This window comes from Gavia stellata, chromosome 25 (genome assembly GCF_030936135.1).
Source record: "Gavia stellata isolate bGavSte3 chromosome 25, bGavSte3.hap2, whole genome shotgun sequence".
Classification (NCBI taxonomy): domain Eukaryota; kingdom Metazoa; phylum Chordata; class Aves; order Gaviiformes; family Gaviidae; genus Gavia; species Gavia stellata.
The window spans coordinates 7,176,326-7,196,640 of NC_082618.1; the positions used below are offsets into that span (position 1 = coordinate 7,176,326).

At 63.5% G+C, this 20,315-nt stretch overlaps 2 protein-coding genes across 2 annotated transcripts in view; one reads left to right on the forward strand and one right to left on the reverse strand.

Annotated features, from left to right (window-relative positions):
• Positions 1 to 868, reverse strand: part of RTN4RL1 (reticulon 4 receptor like 1) — a 32,131-nt gene extending 31,263 nt beyond the window's left edge. The window contains exon 1 of the mRNA XM_059829508.1: positions 784 to 868. Within this exon, the coding sequence (XP_059685491.1) occupies positions 784 to 868 (85 nt within the window). The remainder of the gene's footprint in view (positions 1 to 783) is intronic.
• On the forward strand, positions 867 to 19,936 carry DPH1 (diphthamide biosynthesis 1). Its single transcript, XM_059829402.1, has 12 exons — positions 867 to 915; positions 1,642 to 1,794; positions 4,219 to 4,282; positions 12,263 to 12,384; positions 14,176 to 14,330; positions 15,055 to 15,176; positions 16,403 to 16,471; positions 17,287 to 17,443; positions 18,405 to 18,505; positions 18,855 to 18,933; positions 19,272 to 19,403; positions 19,862 to 19,936. The coding sequence occupies exons 1-12, from the start codon at positions 867 to 869 to the stop codon at positions 19,934 to 19,936; spliced, it is 1,278 nt and encodes a 425-aa protein (XP_059685385.1).
• Positions 19,937 to 20,315: the final 379 nt, after the last annotated feature.

A 20,315-nucleotide genomic window follows, 5' to 3' on the forward strand; every position in this document is an offset into this window, starting at 1 on the left:
CCCCCCGGGGTCCCGCCGTGGTCCGCCCACCCGATCGGGGTCCCGGCTGTCCCCGCCATCCCCTCCGCCCAGGCACCGTCCCTGCCGCCCCCCCGGGGTCCCTGCCGCCCCCCACGGTGCCCTCTGCCCCTTATCGTCCCCTCCGCCCTACCGGGTCCTTGCTATCCCACCGGGGTCACGCATGCCCCACCGGGAGCTCTGCTGTCCCCTCTGCCCCCCCCGGTCCTTTCTGTCCCCGCACTCCCCGTCGGGGTCCCGACACTCCACCGGGACCCCGCTGCCCCCGGGCTGTCCCTCCTGCCCCTCGGGGGTCCCTCCCGCCCCGTCCCCTCTGCCCCACCGGGGGTCCCGTTGTCCCACCGCGAGCGCTGATGTCCCCACTGCCCCGCCGGGGTCCCCGCTGTCCCCGGGAAGTCTCTGCTGCCTCCCCGGTTCCCTGTCGCCCCCGGGGGTCCCCGCTGTCCCCGGGTCCCTCCTGCCCCACGCCTCGCAGGGACTTGGCTTCTGCCCCGCCACACGGGTGGGGAGGGACACGCATCCGTCACCACGGCAACGGCCCCGGAGCCCCGTCCCCACGTTGAAGTGGGACCGGCAGCCCCGGGGCTATAAGCACCGCGGGGGATGCGGCGGCACCACGGCCCCAACGTTAGGAGCGGCAGCCCCGACATCGCAGCGCTTGGCACAGCCCGCTGCACACCCAGGGGCCGGCCGGCACCGTCCCGGGACCCATCGGTCCCCGCTGCACCTCCCGTCCCGTCGGGGCCCGGCGGCGCGCTCCCGCACTCGATCTTTCGTCCAGCGACTGCTTTGGCCTAGTGCGGGGCTCGCTTAGTGCTGCCTTCCCCGCCTTCACGTGCTCCAGAGCCATGGCGGCCTCCGTGAGGGTCGGGAGTGCGGTCCGGGTGCCCGGCGCAGGTGGGCTGAGGCCGGGTCAACGCTGGGTTCCCGGTGCCGGTACTAGGCGCTATTTCGGTTGCCTCGGAGGGGGAGGCCGGGCCGGTTGGCGGGGGAGGCCGGGACGGTGGCGGAGCCACCGTCCCGGCCTCCCCCGCCACCGGCCCGGCCCAGCTGGCCCTGTGGCGGCTCGACCGTGGGCCGTGCGGGGAGGGTTGGGTGGCTCATGAGTGCTGATGTTGGGCTGGAAATAGTGAATAATCCCCCTGCTGTCACTCCCCCGCCGCTCTTCGGCTTCGCTGAGCTGTAGGGGGGCGGTTGCTGGCGGGGGCCGGCTTCAGGATGAGGCTCCCGGGGACGGGCCTGGCTCACCCGCTGCTGTTGCCTTTTTCCCGGTGGAATCACGGGATCCCCTTGATGGGGCAGGAGGGACCCTCGAGGGTGCTCCCGGGGTGCTTGTGGATGAGCCATGGGGGGTTATGCCCGGTGTCGCCCCGTCTTGGGAGGAGCTATCTCCACTCATAGGGTTTTATATAGTTACAGTGGTGTTTTCTGGGAAAAAAAAAGGTGGTTTCCCCCCCAAAAATGCCAGCAATCTGCCCCCAGCGTGAAGGACAGAAACCCACCCCCTTCTACCTGCTTGTCCCCGGGGGTGGCATGAGGGCAGTGAGGATGCTGGTGGCCCGTGGGGTACGGGGTGTGCTGTCCTCCCAGTCGCTCCTTTAGGCCACCCCGTTTGTCCTGCAGCTCGAGGCCCCACGCGGCGAGCGGCGCAGCAGATCCCCGAGGAGATCCTTGGTAACGCGGAACTGCGGGAGGCGGCAGAGGCCCTGCCCCGAAACTACAACTTCGAGATCCCCAAGACCGTCTGGCGGATCCGGCAGGCTCAGGCCAGGAAGGGTGAGCGCAGGCCCCGGGGACAAGGAGTTTTGGGGTTGCAGCATGGCGAGTCAGTGCCACTGAGCTCTCCAGCGGCGAGGGGGCCCGCTTGGGCTAGGGTGCAGGGCCAGTGGGGCTGGGGTAGGGATAGTGCTGAGCTGCCCGGCATGCCCTGGCGTGTTTAGGCTGTCTTGGCAAGCTCTCCTCCTCTCGAGGAGGGGTTAATAGATCTGTATCTCTGGATTATAATCACATCGGACAGGACAGGTTGAGCTGCGCGGACCTGTCAGCCTGCGAGATGTGTCTGGGATGCCGGCCAGGTCCCTGCTGCTCTCCTCTCTCCCTGCGCTTTCCTGCCATGCTGCCAGGGCCGGGCAGGGGGAGCCCCACAATGTCCGGCTCTGGGGGGCTGGAGTGGCTGACAGGGAGCTGGGCCATGCTGTGGTCTGGTCTGAACCTTTCTTGGGGGTTTGCTGTAGCCCTGGAGGGGTGGGGAGTGGCCATGGTGGCCCCAGAGCAGGTGCTGCGGGGTGCTGCTAAGGCTGTCCCCCACCCCGGTGTGCGCATCCTGCTGCGGCTGAGCCGGCTCTCCGTGTGTGATCGGCTACAGGCATCACGGTGTGGAACCTTTCTCTGTCCCCGGGTGTCACCAGCATCCCCACCCTTGCATAGCAGGCGGGGGCTGCTTGTGGGGTTGTACGGTGCGGGGGGCTCCAGGCAGAGCCAGATTTGAAACGCTGTGTCCACCAGGGAATGTCTCTGCCTGCTGCCACCGAGCTGGCAGGAGCTGGCAGGCATCACAGGGGACGCTCCAGGCGCCGCTGCCTGAGCCGGTCCCAGCTGTGAGGCCAAGGGGGTGGAGGCTGCAAGGCCGCCTGGTCCAGCCCGGCTGAGGTGTGGGAGGCAGGACTGCCCATCGGGACGCTGTGAGGCCGCCCAGCCGTGCAGCTCTAGCTTTCATTGCCGTGTTTTGCTGCTTGGCACCTCCTAATTAAATGTAAATATGCGGCTGGGATTTAGGCTTCAGAGCTGGGAGCGGAGCCCATCAGCCAGCCAGCCGTGCTGGGATTTAAAAATCTGTGCGTGCAGAGCCGAGCCAGGGGCTCGTTGCTGGGGGAACGCAGCCTCCCACCGGGCTGCGGCCAGCCCTGCCTGTGCCCTGCGTGCTGTGGGGTTTGGGGGGGGTTTGGGGGGACTGGCGTGTCACCCTCTGTCCACATAGCGTTGTGCCAGTGGAGAGTGACCCAGCTGCCTCCTGCCAGCCCCTCGCTGTTTGCAGGTCTGCTTTATGGTGGCAATCTGGGGCGGAGGGCAGTCCGAAATGGTCCCAAACGGGCTGACAATGCTGGGGGATGCCGGGACCCTGAGCTGCCTGGCCCTGCTGCGTCAGGCAGGGGCTGGAAGAGCACACACAGCTTTTCTCAGGCCCTGCAGGTTGGAGCAGGGCGAGATTAGCCCAGTTTGGGCCAAGTCTTTACACAGCTCCGCACTGGCCAGCGGGCTGGGCTTGGCAGCGTGGGGATTTCTGTTGGAGGGGATCTGGAGAGGTTGTTTGGGTAGATATCGCTGGAGCTGGGATGTCTTAGTGGGATCAGGAGGTGAAACGACAACAGGATTAATGGGGCCTCCTCCATTCATCTCCCCCAGCATAGTCCTGGGTCAGCCTGGGGGGACCCATGGGGGGCTCCTGGGTGCACCTCAGGCGCTGGGGGCCCAACTAGGCTGCAGAGGCAAAGGGATTTTGTTCCCATCTTGCGAGGAGGGAGCAAAGCGGGAAACATCATTCGCTGATGAATAAATTCCTGCTAGGCACAATGCTGTGGCGTTGCCGGCCACTCTCCCCAAACGGGGAGAGAAGCAGGGAGGGGAAGTGTGGAGAAGGGCAGCGAGGATGATCAAAGGTTTGGAACAGCTTCTGTACAAGGAGAGATTAAATAGATTTAGATCCTTTAGCTGGAAAAGAGGCGAATGAAGGGGGATATGATAGAGGGATATAGAATTGTGAATGATGCGGAGAGGCTGAATAGGGGATGATTATTCACTCTTTCTTGTACCGGGAGAATCAGGGGCACGCATTTACATTATTAGGAGCGAGTTTAAAATAAACAGAAGAAAGTACCTTTTCCTGTGCAGCACATAATTAAAATCTGGAACTCATTACTGCGGGAAGCGGGAGAGACCAGCAGTGTCAGAGGGATCAAAAAGGGATGAGGTGTGTGCACAAGGGCTGGGTGCGAGCAGGGAGAATGGATACAGCCCAAGGCAGGACCACATGCATCCCGGCCACCTGGAATTTTGGCCAATTTCTGGCTGTTTTGGGGGGGGGTGTGTGCTGCGGCTGCTGCTTGAGCTGGGTGTGTAGGCCCCGGGGGCTGGTGCCCAGGTCCCCACTTCAGGCTGTCCCCTCCAGCCCCTCCTAACCCCGGGGCTGTTTCTCTTTCCCAGTGGCCTTGCAGATGCCAGAAGGGCTCCTCATGTTCGCTTGCACCATCGCAGACATCATTGAGCGGTAAGACAGCGGCTTTTCTGCGCTTCCCCGCTCGGTTCCGGGGGCTGGCAAGGGGATGGGGGCTGCTGCTGGGAATGGGGTGGCCACTGGGCAGGATGAGGCCCAGTGCTACTGCTGTGGGAGGGTGCGGTGGGGGCCCTGGCACTGCTGCCCTCACAGGAGCACCTTGGCCACAGCCTGGCCGGGCACCCGCAACGCTGCTGCCCTGCGGCAGGTCGCAGGGACCCACTGCCAGCCCTGGGGACAGGGACTGGCACCGTGCCAGCCCAGCCCTTGCTGCTCCGCTTCTCCTCCCCTTGCCGTTCTGCCGGAAGCTGCTGACAAGCTCAGCGTGTCCAGGCCCTTGCCGGGGTGACGGAGCAGAGGAGCAGCCGTGTTAACAAGCAGCTGATGCCAGTTTGGTGCCTGCACACTCGCCGTAGCAGTACAGCCGGTGAGGGGAGGGCTGGCAGTGGGGCCACTGCTGCTGCGCAGGTCTCCTGCCCTCCTCCCCCGTGGCTCTGTCCTGTCCCGGCAGCCACGGTCCGGCTGTGACACTCGCGGGCCAGCACAGAGGTGCTCCAGGGCAGCCCTTCTCCGGCTGGGGAGGCCTGCGGCCACAGTGATGGCCCAGAGGGGTTGACTGCAAGCGGCGGGCGGCCCCTTCTCTGCAGCTCCTCTCCTGATTTTCTGTGCCGCTTGGGAAGTGAGGTCGGAGGCGCTGGAGAGGAGCTGGGCTTTGCAGCGGCAGCGGATGCAGGCACCTTGCAGAAATTGGCTGTAATCTCCTTACCACCGAGCGTGTCTCCCTCTCTCCCCACCCGCTGCTTTCTCCCCGCTGCGGCTGCCCCCTCCCCAGCCCCTCTCTGTTTTCGCACAGTGAATTAGTGCTAATAGCACCGCGTGCATCGTCTGTCATCGGGTCGCAGCACTCATTAGAAAGATGCCTTTCCAGGGTGAGCAGGCTCACCTCCCAGTCGCCACTAGCTGAGCACTGCTGCCGTGCTGGGTGGGGAGGCAGCCGTGCCTGTGGGCTTTGTCCCCGCTTTGCCATCGTTGCCCCCGCGGGACTGCTGAGCCCCACGCTTGGGCTGCGTGAGGGAGCGGTGGGAAGGTGGGTGCGGGCAGGGGACGGGTGCGGGGGGCAGAGGGGATGGGTGCGAGTGCGGGCGGCTCCGCGTGGGCTTGTCCCTTTAAGCGGAGCTGCCTCCTCTCCGGCTTTGGCACCCAGCCGCTTTCATGTCTCCGACTTCAAAGGCAGCGGATTAAGGGGCTCTTTTGTCTGAATGAAACCTTAAGCCCCACTTTCCGGTGTATGCCAGGGTGCTGGCATCCCCGCTGGACTCTTCCTCCCTGCTGGGTGTGCTCCACAGGGCTGAGGAGGGGTGCTGGGTGCCAGAGCAAGGGGTGCTGGTGAGAGATGGGTGCTGCCTGTGTAGAGATGCCCAGCCAAGAGCAGGAATGTGGCAGCGCTGATGGGCTGTGGTTGGATGGGGGATGGCTTTGAGGCCGAGCAGGAGAGCCGTATCCTTCCCTCGCTGCCACCACGCAGCACCCAGAGACACCACACTGCCAGTCCCTTGCTGGGAACACTGGGTGCCATCTGTGATTCTGGCTGGGGACGTGGCTGTGCTGGGTACCACCACTGCTGGCTGGAGGATCGTGGCTGTGGGCAGGAGTGAGCCCAGCGCTGTCCCTGCTCTCTCGGGAATGCGCTTGAGACCCGGTTACATTGCCGTAGGTGAGGTGTGAATCGGCAGGTGGCCTCGTTAGTGCCTGCCTCTTCCTGCTATTAATATTCATCGCTGGCATTAATGTGGAATCGCGGCTCGGCTGCTGCTCCTGCTGGCCCTCCTCACCCGGCGCCGGGGCCGGACGAGCCTCCGACGTGACAGGAATCACTGTAGCCGTGTGCTCTGGCGATGGCTGCCGCAATCAAGCGGGGGACAGGGGCTCGGGGTACCAGTGGCCCCGGGGTGGTGTGTCCCCTTCCCGCTGGGGACAGAGGCCACACGAGGGCTGAGCATGCCAGGGGTACCTGCACCCATGGGGGGCATTGCTCAGCGAGCAGCCCCTCTACCCAGCCCATCCCCAGAGCCTCCTGCCCCCTCCTTGCTGGTGGGAATTGGGGTTTGGGGATGCCAGCGAGCTCCCCTTCCCCTTTGTGCTCCGGTAATGGCTGCAGAGCCATGGCCGGGGCTGGTGTCCCTGGGGCAATGGTGCCCGTCCCCATGTGTTCCGGCTTGACCAGAGCCATGTCTGCCGCTGCTCAGATGCAATATTTATCTCTGCTGGAGCTGCCTTTTAATAAAATATTTGCGCCGTGGCCTGGCGGTGCTGGGGAGGGCCAAGAGTGGGGACATGGCCTCGCTCTGCCACAGCATAGGCAGCTGGGGGAGGCCACAGTGCTTTCCCTGAGTCCGTCTGTCCCCGTGCAGGGGGATGGCAGTGTCACTGCGTTCACCACTGCAATGTGGGAATGAGTAGGCCCCCAGGGAGCCCCGGCGGGGGGCAAGGAGGGGAGGGGGCTGTGGGGTGGGGACCCCCCAGCGCCTCATCGGGGCTCCCTGGCATTGCACTGGTGCTCGCTGAGCCCCGAGGGGCTGTGGGGATGAAGATGTAGCCGAAGTGTCACAGCTGCCGCTGCCTCTGGAAAGACCGGTAGGGTACTTAGCCTGGAGCCTTTGAAATCAAGAGCACACTTACAGCATTGACCAGTGTGAGGCCCAGTTAATTAGCGTTAATAGGTTTGTCATTATCCAACCTGCGCTGGGGCGAGCGGGCAGCTGCAGGGGGGGCGGCGAGGCCGGGGTCTGTTGAGCTGGCAGGGCGGCGGGCTGCCGAAGCCGCATCACGACGCTCTCGCGGCACCTTCCAAATTGGCTCCGTTTGTCACGGCTGATGTAATTCGGCAGAGGGTAACTCGTGCTGGGGGGCGGCAGCGTGGAGAGGCGCGTGGGGGGAACTCGGACCGCGGCTCAGGGAGGAGGGCAACCCCCCAGCCCACCCGCTGTCGTGCCAGGGAGGCGGCAGCCGTGCCCCCTGCACTGCTGGCTTGGTGTGGGGGGGGCACAGCCCAGAGCAGACCCCTCCTCTCCCCCCACCGGGGCTGGAGCAGACAGATCAGCTGGGCTCTCTGCTGGGCTTTTGATTCCTTGTTAATAAAGTCGGCTGTCAGGCTTCGCAGCTGCTAATCCCTCTGTCTCCCCGTGCCGTGACGGGGTGAGTGGCTCCTGCTAATCAGCCGTGGCTCGATGGCGGGGGGGTCGAAAGGCATCCTGATGCCTGCGCAGGCTGCCCTGCCATGGCCTAAGCACCTCCCGATGGCTTCTGAGCATCTGTGCGAGGCACTGAGTATCCCAGTGACCATGCCATGGTGTGCCCAGGAGCGTACAGGGACATTTCAGAGTGACAGGGTGTCTTGAATCAACTCTGGTTGAGCAGCAAGGAGTTAAACATCGTGCGCACAGCCCAGCAGCTTTGGCACGGCTCGAAATGCCCCACTATGGGCAGCTGCGGTGATAGCGAGGACAAAAAAGCCCCTGAAGGCTGGTGTGCCTGGCAGCTCCCCGGTGCCATGAAGGCTGTCCCTTCCTGGGGCTGGCAGGTGGGCAGGACAAGGGCACCGGGTCCCCTGGCCAGGCAGGTCTCCAATGTGCCACTGAGCAGTGTGGCACTGAGTGCCATGGTGAAGTCGGTGGCATCACCAGGAGGTCCCAATGGGCCATCCTGCGACACTAACACAAGTCAGGATCCGGCCTCAGCTTCACAGTGTTGTAGCTTTGCTGGCCGGCGCTGCCTTCCCTTCTCCCCTTGTCCTTTAAGCGCAACCCGGAGGCGCTGGCAGCACGGTGCAGCACGCTGTGCAGGGGAATTTAATCACCGTCATTAACCGCACAACAGCATCATTAGGGAGAATGAAGTTCTCACTTCATTGGAGACGTTTAAAACCTCAGCCTGGGTGGTGATGGCAGCGTGGGGGGGACCGGGCAGGGGGGAGTGTGTGGGGTCTATAGGGCTGTCACCTCCCAGGGCTGGGACGTGCTGGCGCAAGTGCGGTGCCTGCCACTGTGTGCCCCGCGCCACCTCCTCATGTCCCCGCGGAGCCCAGGGAGCTGGCACTGACAGGCAGCACCGTGGCCGGGCCGCAGGGAAGAGGGGACAGGCACCATCTGGGCACAGGACGTCTGCCGTGGCTTTGCCACCACCATGCACTGGGCCCTTGGTTTGCCTTACTTTGGTTTTTTTGCAGCTGCAAGGCCAGCAAAGCTGGGGTGCCCCCAGGACATGCCACTCGGGAGGACGGGGTTGGCCCTGGCACCCCCTTTGAGGACAGAGGGGGAGGTCCCCTCAGGGGAGGGGACCCAGCCGGAGATGGCTGCTCCTGGGGGGCTGCAGGGACACACACCTCTCTCCGTCCTGACCCACTTGCAGATGCTCTGCGGGGCCCCACGCGGACGGTGATTGCCCAGCTGCAGCAGGGCTCTTCCAGCACCGTTTGCAGCAAAATTGCAAACTCATTATTTTAATTACCTGCAGCCTTCTTGCGCTAATGAAGTTGGGAGTCTGGTAATGGGGCTTGGTGATGGGCTTCTCCGCTAATTAAGCACATTGTTCTCAACTGAGGCTGTGCTCAGCCCCCATGCCCCGGGACACTGGCACAGGCTGGGCTTGGGTGCTGCAGGGCAGGCAGTAGGTGTAGGTTTTGTGGGGTGATCGTGGAGCTCTGCCTTTCCCCCGAGGGACAGGGTGTGGGGTGTTTGCAGGGCATAACCCTCTTGCTTATCCCCAGGCGTTTCCTGGCAGGGAGGTGATACCACGCTACAGTGTGACCATGCTGTGAAGGGCCACACGCAGGCGAGACAGGTGACTGTGAAGCAAGGAGCAGCCTGCTCCACGTCCCCATCCCCAGCAGGACATATGGGCGCCCCAGCATCTCGGTGCTGGCTCCGTCCTCCGGCAGTCTCATGGTGCCAGGACCGGCCACTTTCAGCTCTGTCCCTACAGTCCCCTCCCTGCCCAGGGCTGCTGGAGCCAGGCGCAATGGATATGCTGGGGTTGAGGACTCCTCTCTGCCAAGGAGAGCGTCTCTGCTTCACGGGTTGAGGACCAGCACAGTATCATTCACACGCTGCCATGGTGTCAGGGGACCCCCCCCCTCCTGCCAGCAGCAAATGCTCTCATTTATTTCTTGAGGGGCTGGAATAAATCAGGGCTGCTCCAGGCCGGTGCCTGCACTCAGGTGGCAGGGAGCGACCGCCCCACGCTTGGGCATATGCTGGCCCTGTGGGTGCCTGTCTGTCCCTGCGTTTTCAGCCCCCAGCTTGTCCCCGGATTGCTGTCGCCTCCATCCCACACTGGCCGGCGAAGAGCAGGGCTGGGAGGGTCCAGGGGTCCTGGCAGTTGGGATCAGGGCCGGGACCTCGCCTGCCCGGGCATGCATCCTGCCAGTGCTGAGCATGGCGCTTTATAAATGGGATTTCGGGAGCCATCTGTTTAAAGGAGGAGATAATGAATTAGGGGGAGATGAGAAAAATGCTAAGGCCGGGCGGTTTTTCAGAATGAGCTGGGGTTTGCGGGACGTAAAAGATGAATAACCTTCTCACGTGTTCAATATTCATGAGCTCCCAGCTGTAGTGAGCAGCTCGGCGCTGGGTGGGGACAGCCCCGTCATCGCATCCTTCCTGCCGGCACACCGCTGGGACCCGTCCGTGGCTGTGACGAGCTGTGGGGACATGAAACAACCGCAAGGACGCTCCCATGGCTGCCCCTCGCCCGCATCCCAGTCCGGTCTGGTTGGCGAGCAGCTCCCCGGCCCACGTCAGAGGCAGGTGGCTGCTAATTGACGTTTCCTTCCTCTGTAGTTTGATGAAAGGCTCCGGCGACACCGAACTGATTAAAACATCAAGGGGAGGCCCCCACGCTTGCCTTTGATTTGTCTCGGGAGATGATTGCTGCTCCGCTCGACTGTCCAACCCAGCCGGCGTTGTTGACCTCAGCACGTGCTGTCCTGGCGCCTCTGCACCTAGTTGCCGGCACCACCAGGCTGCCGGCACCCTTCCAGCCTCACCGGCCGCGATGGCAGCACCACTGGGCTCCCTCCTCACCAGGCATTGTCCCGCGGCCTCTTTACTCCTTGCTCGGCCGTGTCTCCGCTCCCTGCAGCCAGAGCAGGATGGTTTCCTGTGGCTGGGGCAGGGCTCAGCCCCCTCTCCCTGCCCGCTGGCTGGTGGCCACGTGCTGCCGGCTGCAGCCCTGCACGCTGGGCAGGGGCCACGGGTGCCTCCACCAGCCTCTGCTCTCCTCCCTCTGCCGTTGCTGTTTCACTTTCTTGCTCTTCACCCCCAGGGACTTTCTCTGGGGTTTGGGCCAATTTGCATACATTTTAATCTATAAAAAATTAAGCGGCGCTGGCTGCCGCTCTGAGTCAGACCTCCCCGTCCTGAATCTTAAGGAGCTGAATAATTTTCCACTTTTGCTGAGATGTGTGGAGTCTGATTCATGTTCATCTCATCACCTCTCATTAGAGGAGGGGGCTGGGGGCTCGGGGGGGTGGGGAAGAGCCTTCTCGAACCTTCACCGGCAGCCCCCAGCCCCACGGCATGGCCGTGCAGGCAGTGGAGGAGCCATCCTCCTGTCCGGGCCACGCTGGTGGCAAGGGATCGTGGGATTTGGGTGCTAGCAAGGATCTGGTCCATCTTCTGACAGTCCTCAACTGCGTCCCCAGCCCTTGGGACACTTCGGGGAGTGGGAAATGCCCAGGCTGGACACGGGAGGTGGGGATGGCTTTGCCCCCTCTCCAGGGATGCTCCAGCAGAGCTGCTCCCCTGTCCCCCTCCCTGGGCACTGACTGATGGGCCGGAGCTGTTAATATTCAGCACGCTCCACCATTTCTCCACCTTCTGCCATCTGCCCAGCTCTGCCCACCATTTCTATTCTTGCCGCCGACGTAACACTCTCTGCCTGGCGCTTGGGGGGGAGTGCGCGGGACCCTGGCCCCCAGCCAGCGCCGGGTGCCGGTGGGGGGTGATGCTGTGCCAGGGCGCCCACCTCCCCTGGCCCCTTGGCCCCAGCCCTGCGCCAGCGGCAGGGGGGACCCCACTGGCACCAAGCTACAGCCGTGGGTGCAACCTCGGCATGAATAAGGAATTAGCATCTGGTTTAAGCAGCCCCTCCAGGCGCAGGGCTTTGTCATCGAGATACCTGCTTTCATCCGTAAACTACCACGGCAGCTCCCTGGGAAGGCAGCCAAGCTAATAATCCCCCGAAATGGTGCAATAAAATACCCAGAAAGGTGGCACCTTTAAATCATACCAGAGCCCTGGCTTTGCCGCCCGGTGCTGGTGTGTGCCCCTCCACTGGCTGGCGGGTGCCGGGTGGGCTGGGGCCAGAGCGTCGGGATGCCGGAGCTGGGATGGGGGACAGCGCCAGTGTTCGCTCAGTGCTTTTCTTCGCCAAGCACCACCTAAGCACCAGCTGCTCCTGGAGCACACCCAGCTTGGCCAAACTGGCACCCGTGGGTGACGCAGCCAGGGGCAGGCTGGAGTGCGCCGGCTCGCGTGGTGCTCGGGCACAGGGGGACGGTGGCTTGGCCAGCCTGGCTGGCACAGCTGGGGATGCCAGGGTGGCTGTTCTGCCCATCCTGGTGGCACTGGTCCCGGGGGCTGGCTGGTGGAAGTGGCAGCACCACGCTGCGCCGGGTCTCCCTCTGCTCCTCTCCCCGCTGGAGCATTAGGAAGCTGGCAGCGTATTGTTTGATGAGCGGATAATCCGCTGAATTGCAAACAGCTTTACCCAATTGAAGAGGCGGATTACCGCTCTCCAGCTTAATCATGTTGACATCTCGGAGAGTAGCCAGTGCTCGTCCTCTTTGGCGTGTGGCGAGGGGCTCGACGGCAGCACGGGGTCCCCTGGTAGCAGTGTGCCACAGAGCTGGAGGGCAGGACGTGGGCTGTGGTGACAGCAGCCAACTGTGACCCTCACTGTTGTGCCTCCCCGCAGGTTCACGGATGCAGAGGCTGTGGTGATGGGCGATGTGACCTACGGCGCATGCTGCGTGGATGACTACACGGCCCGGGCCCTGGGGGCTGACTTCTTGGTGCACTACGGACACAGCTGCCTGAGTAGGTGACACTCGGCCCCGGGGTGCTGCCGAGGTGGCCGTGCGTGGCACTGTGGAGGCTGCCCCACCGCCACCGTGCCATGCTGAGCGGCTCCTCGCCCCGCTTGATGCCAGCTCAGAGACTTAGTGCCAAGGGCTAATCCCTTCCCAAAGGGATTTCTGTTCTACAGCCTCGGTTGCTGGCTTTGGACAGGGCTGGGCTGGCTGGGCGGCTGCCCACGGGCAGGATTTTGGGGGCGGCAGCATGTGCTCATCCTGCTCGGCCACACACTGCTGCAGCACCCAAATCACAGACCTGTGCCCAAGAGCAGAGCAGCAGGGCCATGGCTTGGCAGGACCCCGCTCACCCAGGAGCCGCCGATGAGGACGGGGCTGCTCTCACCCCCTGCCCCGCAGCTGTGGGCTTTGGGGGAATTCGGGCGCGACCGCAGAGGGGAGCGATGGCCTGGGGGTCCCACTCGCCCCGGGGCTGGCACGGGCCAGGAAGGCAGCTTTGCGGGTGCAGCACAGGCTGGGCGGGGAAGGGAGGAGGAGGCTGTGTGCTCCCCAGGCGGACGGTACTCTGGATCCAGTTGCCATGGAAACTGCGCTGCTGTCCCAGATGCTGCTAACTTTGAAGTCCACCCAGGATGGAATCAGCCCAAAAATAACAATAAGACGCTCTGGGTTTTAAGGTGGATCGTCAGAATTGCTGTAGCGAGCGGCAGGCGCGTGCATCGCTGCTGCCGCTGCGCTCCCAGCACCCTGCGGCCCTCCTGGACGTTTATGGGGCCATATAAATGGGTTTGAAGAATTGTGTCGGGGTCTATATGAAATACTGACTCCCTGCTTGAGAACTGCGTCCCGAAAGCCACGACAGCCTGAGCTTTCGCGGTGATAAATATCTGTGCTAGGTGCTTTGTTACGGAAGGAGGGTTATGGGCACCACTGGAACAGGGAGTATAAAACTCCTGGTTTGTAGCCTGCTATTATATGAATGAACAGTGGGAAGAGGAGGAAGGGGCCATAGTCAGTGGTGCTTGGGAGCGCGCCAGTGCAAGAGCCGGGCTGCTCCAGGGGACGGGAGTCACATCTTCTGGAGCTGCTACCTGCAGGGACAGGCAGGCACTGCCAGGCTGCCTTTCACCAGCCCAGCTGCCCTCCGCTGCCCATGTCCATGCAATCCTTACCTGCACCAGGCTGGATGGGTCGCAGGGCTCGCTGGGGTGCCTGCAGGGTGCTGAGAGGGCGCTGGGCTCCTTTCGGGTTGCCCACGGTGCTCCCAGCACTGGCTCGGCATAGCCGCCTTCACAGGGAGCCCCGTGGCCGATGGCAGGGTGCGTCCCAGCGCAGCACACAGGCGCTTGCCCTCTCCCTCCTGGCCTCACGTGCCCCACGGGAGGGAGTAATTTGCACTTAATTGTGATCAGGTGAAGAGCACCAAAATGGGAAGTGAACACAGAGCTGTGGATCGATGTGGACTCTGTGTACTTTAATTATTCACTTAATCGTGGTGACACAGGCTTCTTAGCACTGGGGGTAATTAGATTTGTGTTCATTGATTCCCCAGGCTGCCATTATCCAGAGAGAAATGAGCGGGTGCTCTCTGCAGCTCCCATCTGCACCCCCTGCCCGGGGTGCCTGGGGTGCCAGCATGGGCAGAGGGGTGGCATAGCCCACCCTGGCCTGCCCATACTGGGGCAGCTGGGATGCAGGGAGCCCCACCAATGTGCTTTATCCCGCAGCTGCGGGTGGCAGTGGAGTCTTGCCGGGGCATACCCTGCACTCACACCCTCTCTCTTCCTCTCATCAGTTCCCATTGATGCCACGCAGGGACTGAAGATGCTCTACGTGTTTGTGGACATAAAGATCGACACATCCCATTTCCTTGAGACCATTCGCTTCAACTTTGCAGCAGGCACCTCCCTGGCCCTCGTCAGCACCATCCAGTTTGTCTCCACGGTGCAGGTGAGATGGGGAACCCCGGCAGTATGGGGCGTGGGATGGGGCTTGTGCCTCCCCCCACCTTGGCCTGGGCTCGATCCCTCCCTGACCCGGCTCCAGGGCTGGAGCGGCTGCCCTGGGGTGCTGGTGGTGACAGTTTGCGTCTGACGAGTCGCTGCAATAATATGCTGCTGCCGTAATGTTGATCAAGTACTTTATAATAACTCTGATCAATGTTTCATGGCGGCACCCCTCCCTGGCTCCCCCGGGAGCTGCTCTGTAAATGTCAGGGCAGGCAGTGGAGCACTTGGCATTTTGATGCAGTGCCGGCAGCGGCAGGGGAAGCTCCGGCAGGTCTGTCTGTCTGCCCCTGAATGGCCGGCTGGGCAGGATGGGAGGAGATGAATGAGCCTCTTGAGCCATGTCTATCTAAACACGGGGCTATCGAAGCGTTAAGCGTTTTCCCTTGTCTTTTAATTGATACGTTGGCTGAGCCTCGCTGAGCATCTCGGCTGTGCGGAGCCGTTGCCCTCCGTGACGGTGCCGCCCCGAGCAGACTGGCTCCCCTCTGCTGCTGCTGTGCCGGGGCACAACAGCACAGCCATTGCTGCTGGTGCCCCATGGAGCTGGGACTGCCAGAGCCAGGGTGTCCCCAGGGGTCCCCAGCAGTGCCAGGGACCACCGGCCTCGGCTATGCTCCGTGCCACGGTCTGTCCCTGCTGCCCGGCTGACCCTGCGTCTCCCGCAGGCGGCATCGCAGGAGCTGCGCTCCCAGTACAAGGTGTGTGTGCCGCAGTGCAAGCCGCTGTCCCCAGGGGAGATCCTGGGCTGCACGTCACCCCGGCTCACCCAGGACACGGACGCCATCGTGTAAGTACCCGGGATCCTCCAGGACCCTCCTGCCTGGCCCAGGCTGCCCGCCCTACCTGTACCCCCTGCCCAGCCATGGGGCAGTTCTGGGGGGCGGCAGGGGGATGTCTGCGGGCTGGGACGGGCCCCCTCTGGCTCTCCACGCTGCTTGGAGTGGCATGTGCTCGTAGCACAAAGGAAATAATTGAGTCGTATATCAGAATAGATAATAGATGGAAGGGCGGATGGATAATTGGAAAAGACAAATGGCCGGGGCCCAACATCACAGCAACATTAATTTTATTTAAGGACAGCAAATTAGAGGGAGCACTTCGCTTCCTATCACCTAATTATTTTAGGTAATGGAAATGCTTAATGTACTGTGAATACAGTGTGCTGCAGAATAAATAAATATAAGGACCCCACCCTTGGGAGGAACCGGGGAGCCAGGGTGCAGGTTCGGGCCCTGCCAAGCCCCTTCTCGCCTGCCTTGCTGGGAGCCAGCAGCACCGGTGCCTTTCTGAGCGCGGCTGTGCGGGGAGCCAGGCTCACGATTGCCAGGGCAGGGGGTTGGCAGGGCTCTGGCTTTGCCCTGAGCCGTGCTGGGGCTTGGGGAGAGGTGCTGCTTTCCATCTCTCCTCAAGGGCATCAGGAGCGGGCAGGGGTGGCCAGGCCAGCACCAGAGGAGCCGCGGTGCGGTACTGACGGGCCGCCCTTGCAGGTGCACGCAGCCGGCGTACCTGTGTCCTCCCCGCGTTATTATTTTCTTCTTTTGCTCGTCTCTGGGGCTAACTTTTGCAGACAAATTAGCTTTGATGTTCCAAAATGTCATTCTCCAATTAAGGGCAAAATCTAGTCAAGTTTTACGTCTGAATTCATTTTCCAAGCCCTCACTCCATTAGGGCAGCTGAATGAAAGGCTTTGAAATGTAATTGCTGACTTGAAATCCGATTAGAAATGGAAGCAGCAACGTCTAGAACCAGCCGTTGAGATGGAGCAGTTCCCGGCTGCCCCACGCTGCCGTGGGCATCGCTCCTTGCCCCGAGCGCAGCCGCGTCTCCCACCCTGGTGTGCCAGGGGGCTGCACAGAGACAGGGAGCCCTGGCTGTGCCCACTGTCCCCCCCTGTCCCAACATGGGAGCTTGGGCTCCCAGCATCTCCATGCACCACGGCTTGGGAAACTGGCGGGCACATGGATGGGCGCTGCTGCTTCCCGCGTGCTGTAGCTCTCCCTCCCCTCTTGGCAGGTATTTGGGCGACGGGCGCTTTCACTTGGAGTCCATCATGATTGCCAACCCGGGGATACCTGCCTACAGGTATGGCCAACCCGGGGATACCTGCCTGTAAGTACAGGCAGCCCACGGGCACCTGCTCCGCTTCCCAACAGCCCCATGGTGGGGAACACCCCTGCTCCCCCAGCACGCCGGGGACCCGCTGTCCCCACTGTGCACCCCAGGAGCACCCCCCTACCCCGGGGCTGGGCAGGCAGCTGCCTGCAGCGGGCACAGGCAGGTGAGGGGCCGCAGGGCGGGTGAAGAGGTGCGGCAGGGAGACGAACGCCAGCCATTTACTCTGGCTGAATATAAACATTTTGACAAGTACCTGTGAAAGCTCATGGAGGTGCAGCCATTAAAGCCTGGCTGCTGCAGGCAGAGGCCATAAAGCGCAATGATGAGGCCGCTGAAAGCAGATGAAATATCAGGAGCGAAAGGCTGGGCTCATTTGGCGAAATCTGAATTTCTTAGTAGGTCGTTTGTTACTAACGGGAGGCGCGCGTCAGGTTTATGGCGCTGGGGAAGCTCCCGAAACCCGAGTGGGATTTGATTAAAATTCTCCTCGTCAAACAAAGCATCAAATCAAAGATTTCTTCATAATTGATGAGCTGGGATGGGGGGAGCCAAGCGTGGAACCAAGTGCGTGGCCCAGGCTGTGCTAGGTGTTGGGGGGCTGCGGTGAGACACTCGCCTTGTCCCTGTCTCTGTCCTTGTCCCCTCTCCGCGCCCTGATGAGCCAGTGGGGCCCTGGGGGAGATATGCTGTGGGAGGCAATTAGTGCTAACGAGGGAGGGGTATCATGGGGGGGGGGGGGGGGCAGGTGGTGGGGCGCATGTGAGCCTGACTCTGCTTCGCAGGTACGATCCCTACAGCAAGGTCTTCTCCCAGGAGCACTATGGCCATGAGCGCATGCGCCGCGCTCGGCAGGACGCCATCCGCACTGCCGCCGGCGCCCGCTGCTGGGGGCTCATTTTGGGCACGCTGGGGCGGCAGGGCTCCCCCGGCATCCTGCAGGTACCCACCCCATCCCCATGGCCTCAGCCTGGGCACTGGGCCCTGCTCCTGGGCGGGGAGAAGGACCAGTGAGCGATGGCAGCATTGACACAGTGGCCTCACTGCTGGGGCGAGGGTGGAACCAGCACTGCTGGTGACCCATTGGTTGCCACTGGCTGGGGTCTGCGTGGCCCCGAGCCGAGCGGGCAGGGCAAGTCACAGTGGATGAGGGAGGCCACACAAGGGCTCATTAAACCTGCCCCTTGCTGGGGAGAGCTGGCCAGCCTCGGAGATCCCCCCCTCCGCACAGGCAGCTCGGCAATTAATTCCCTGGCTTTGTTTTAATTGGATGAACTTTTGGTCGGGTTCGCTGTCCCTGCTCAGCTGCTGCGCTGCCGCTTTCTGCGCCCCAGCCAGGCAAGGGGAGCAGGACCACAGTGTCCTGCCACATGGGAGTAGGGTGCCCTGAACACGGTGGCCCTGCTCACACCCAGAAATTTTTGGGGAGCCGCAGGTGAGATTTGGGGCAGCACAAGGACTGGTGGGCAGAGCAGGGTGGTGAGGTCCCAGCAGCCACTGTCCTGCTGTGGCCCCAGGGAGTCGGGGATGAGGACAAGGATGTCCCTGGTCCCTCCTGGGCTCCTGTCCTCCTCCTGCAGCCTCTGGCCGCGGCCAGCCTGTGGCAGGCAGGCGTCCCAGGGAAGGCAGCCGCTAACGAGAACAGATTGTTGTCATTGAGCGGTAATTACTTCATTAGGCTGAGGCACGCGCTGGGGAGAGCCAGGCGCGAGCTGGAGCCGTGGCCATAGTCCCGTTGCTGTGCCTGCCCTGTGACCACCGAGGGGACATGGCCATGGGGCAGAGCTGGGACCCACAGAGGGGCTGATGGCCAGGGAGGGGCTGTGGGCAGGACTTGGAGAGCTTGCTGGGGGGCATCTGTCTGGGCTCCCCTAACGCCCCTGGGTGCTTTCTTCCCCCGCAGCATCTGGAGTCGCGTCTCCGTGCCCTGGGCCGGCCCTTCGTGCGAGTGCTGCTGTCGGAGATCTTCCCCAGCAAGCTGCGGCTCTTCCCTGATGTGGACGCGTGAGTGCTGCTGACCCCCCTCCAGCCCCCCACGCCGGGGTCCCCAGGGTGTGCCATCCAGTTCCTGCTGGAAGCCATCCCTGCCACATCTGTCCTCCTGCCACCTGGGCAGGCCCTGGCACCGTGCACCCGCACAGATGCTGTGCCCACAGGGCAGGGAGGGGACAAAGTTGACAGGTGGCTGGGCACAGGGGACATGGCTGTCCTTGGCAGGGTGGCTCCGGCACGGTGGGGACCTCGCTCCCTGCCCGCTCCTCTCCCTTCCCTGGAGGGCTGCTGCAGGGCTTCATTGCAGCTTGTTCTTCCCAAAATACTCATCCGCATCTGTTGCTGTGTGTTTCCCTTCCAGGTGGGTGCAGGTAGCCTGTCCCCGGCTCTCCATCGACTGGGGAGAAGCCTTCAGCAAGCCGCTGCTGACACCCTATGAGGTGAGCACCCCTCTCCCGCTTTGGGGGCACCAGCCCTGGCTTGGGGTGGCTCCCTGGAACCTCCCGCAGAGCTGCAGTGCTGCAAGCCACCAGGACGGGGATGTCCCTGCAGCTGGGCAGCATCCCCTCCTCTCCCTGTCTGTGCTCTGTGCACAGTCCGGGTGTGCCGCTGGGATTTCCCATCTCTTGTGAAATCAGTGGGATTCCGGTGCTGTGAGCTTCCCTCAGGCAGCACCCTGCTCGGCACACCAAGCCGCCGCATTGGGACCTCTCCCAGCACCGCTGGCTCCCCCACGGCGGGCACCGCTCGGGGACTCAGCTCCTTGTCCCCTCCGCAGGCCGCGGTGGCTCTCCAGGACGTCGAGTGGCAGCAGCCTTACCCCATGGACTTCTACGCCAGCGAGTCCCTGGGGCCGTGGACGGTGAACCACGCCGGCACACAGCTCCCACGCCACGGCCGGCCGGCCCAGGTGGGCAGCATGGCATCACCGGGGCGGTGGGGTGTCACCAGGGCAGGGGGTCCCCACTCTGTCCCTTCGCTCTTGGTGGCCGTGCGGGGTGCAGGGGACGGGCGGTGGGAGTGTTGGTGCGGGTTGAACGCCCAGTGCTGTATAGTGCGCGGTGGGTACGGTGTGCGGTGCCGTACGCTGTGCGGTGCCGTACGGTGCCCGGTGCCGCGTGCTGAAAGCGCCACCCTGTGGCTTCGTCCCCGGTGAACGGTAACGGGGCCGGTGCCCCCCACCGCGGGGGACACCCGGGCTCCCCCAGCCCTGACCGGGCCAAGCTCCCGCCTGGCCCCGCGGCTCCCCGGGAGGGGCGATCTCCCCAGCCGTGCCCCGTGGGGTGCTGTGGGCTGAGCACGGGCAGGCTCATCGCAGGTCAGGCGGGGGCTGGGGCCCCATCCTGACCCCCCCTCTCCCCGCTGCAGGGGAAGCCGCCCGCGCCCCCCACCCCGGGGGAGGGCGAGGAGAGGCCGAACACTGGGGGCCCGGCAGCTTCGTGAGCGCAGCCTGCACCCTGTCCTGCCACCGCCACGCTCAGGGACCCGGCGTGGGCGCTGGCACCGGCCCCCCGAGGGTAAGCACCGCCGGGGCCTCCCGGTACCGGCACCGGAGTTGATGGGAACCACCCCGTATCTCGACGACACCGATACCCGGAAGGACCGGCCCGGCTGCCCGCGGGGAGCGCCTCTCTGCAAGGCCAGGCCGTGCTGCACGCTCTGCCTCCGGTGGCACCGGGGGTCCCGCCCCGTCCCCTCCCGCCGGGGCCGCCCCGTCCCGCCCCCGGTCCCGTTTCCCGCGCGGCGGCCTCCCGCCGCCAGGGGGCGTGCCGGCGCCTCAGCCCGGAGTGGCACCGCCCCGCTCGCCGCGCCGTCCAATGAG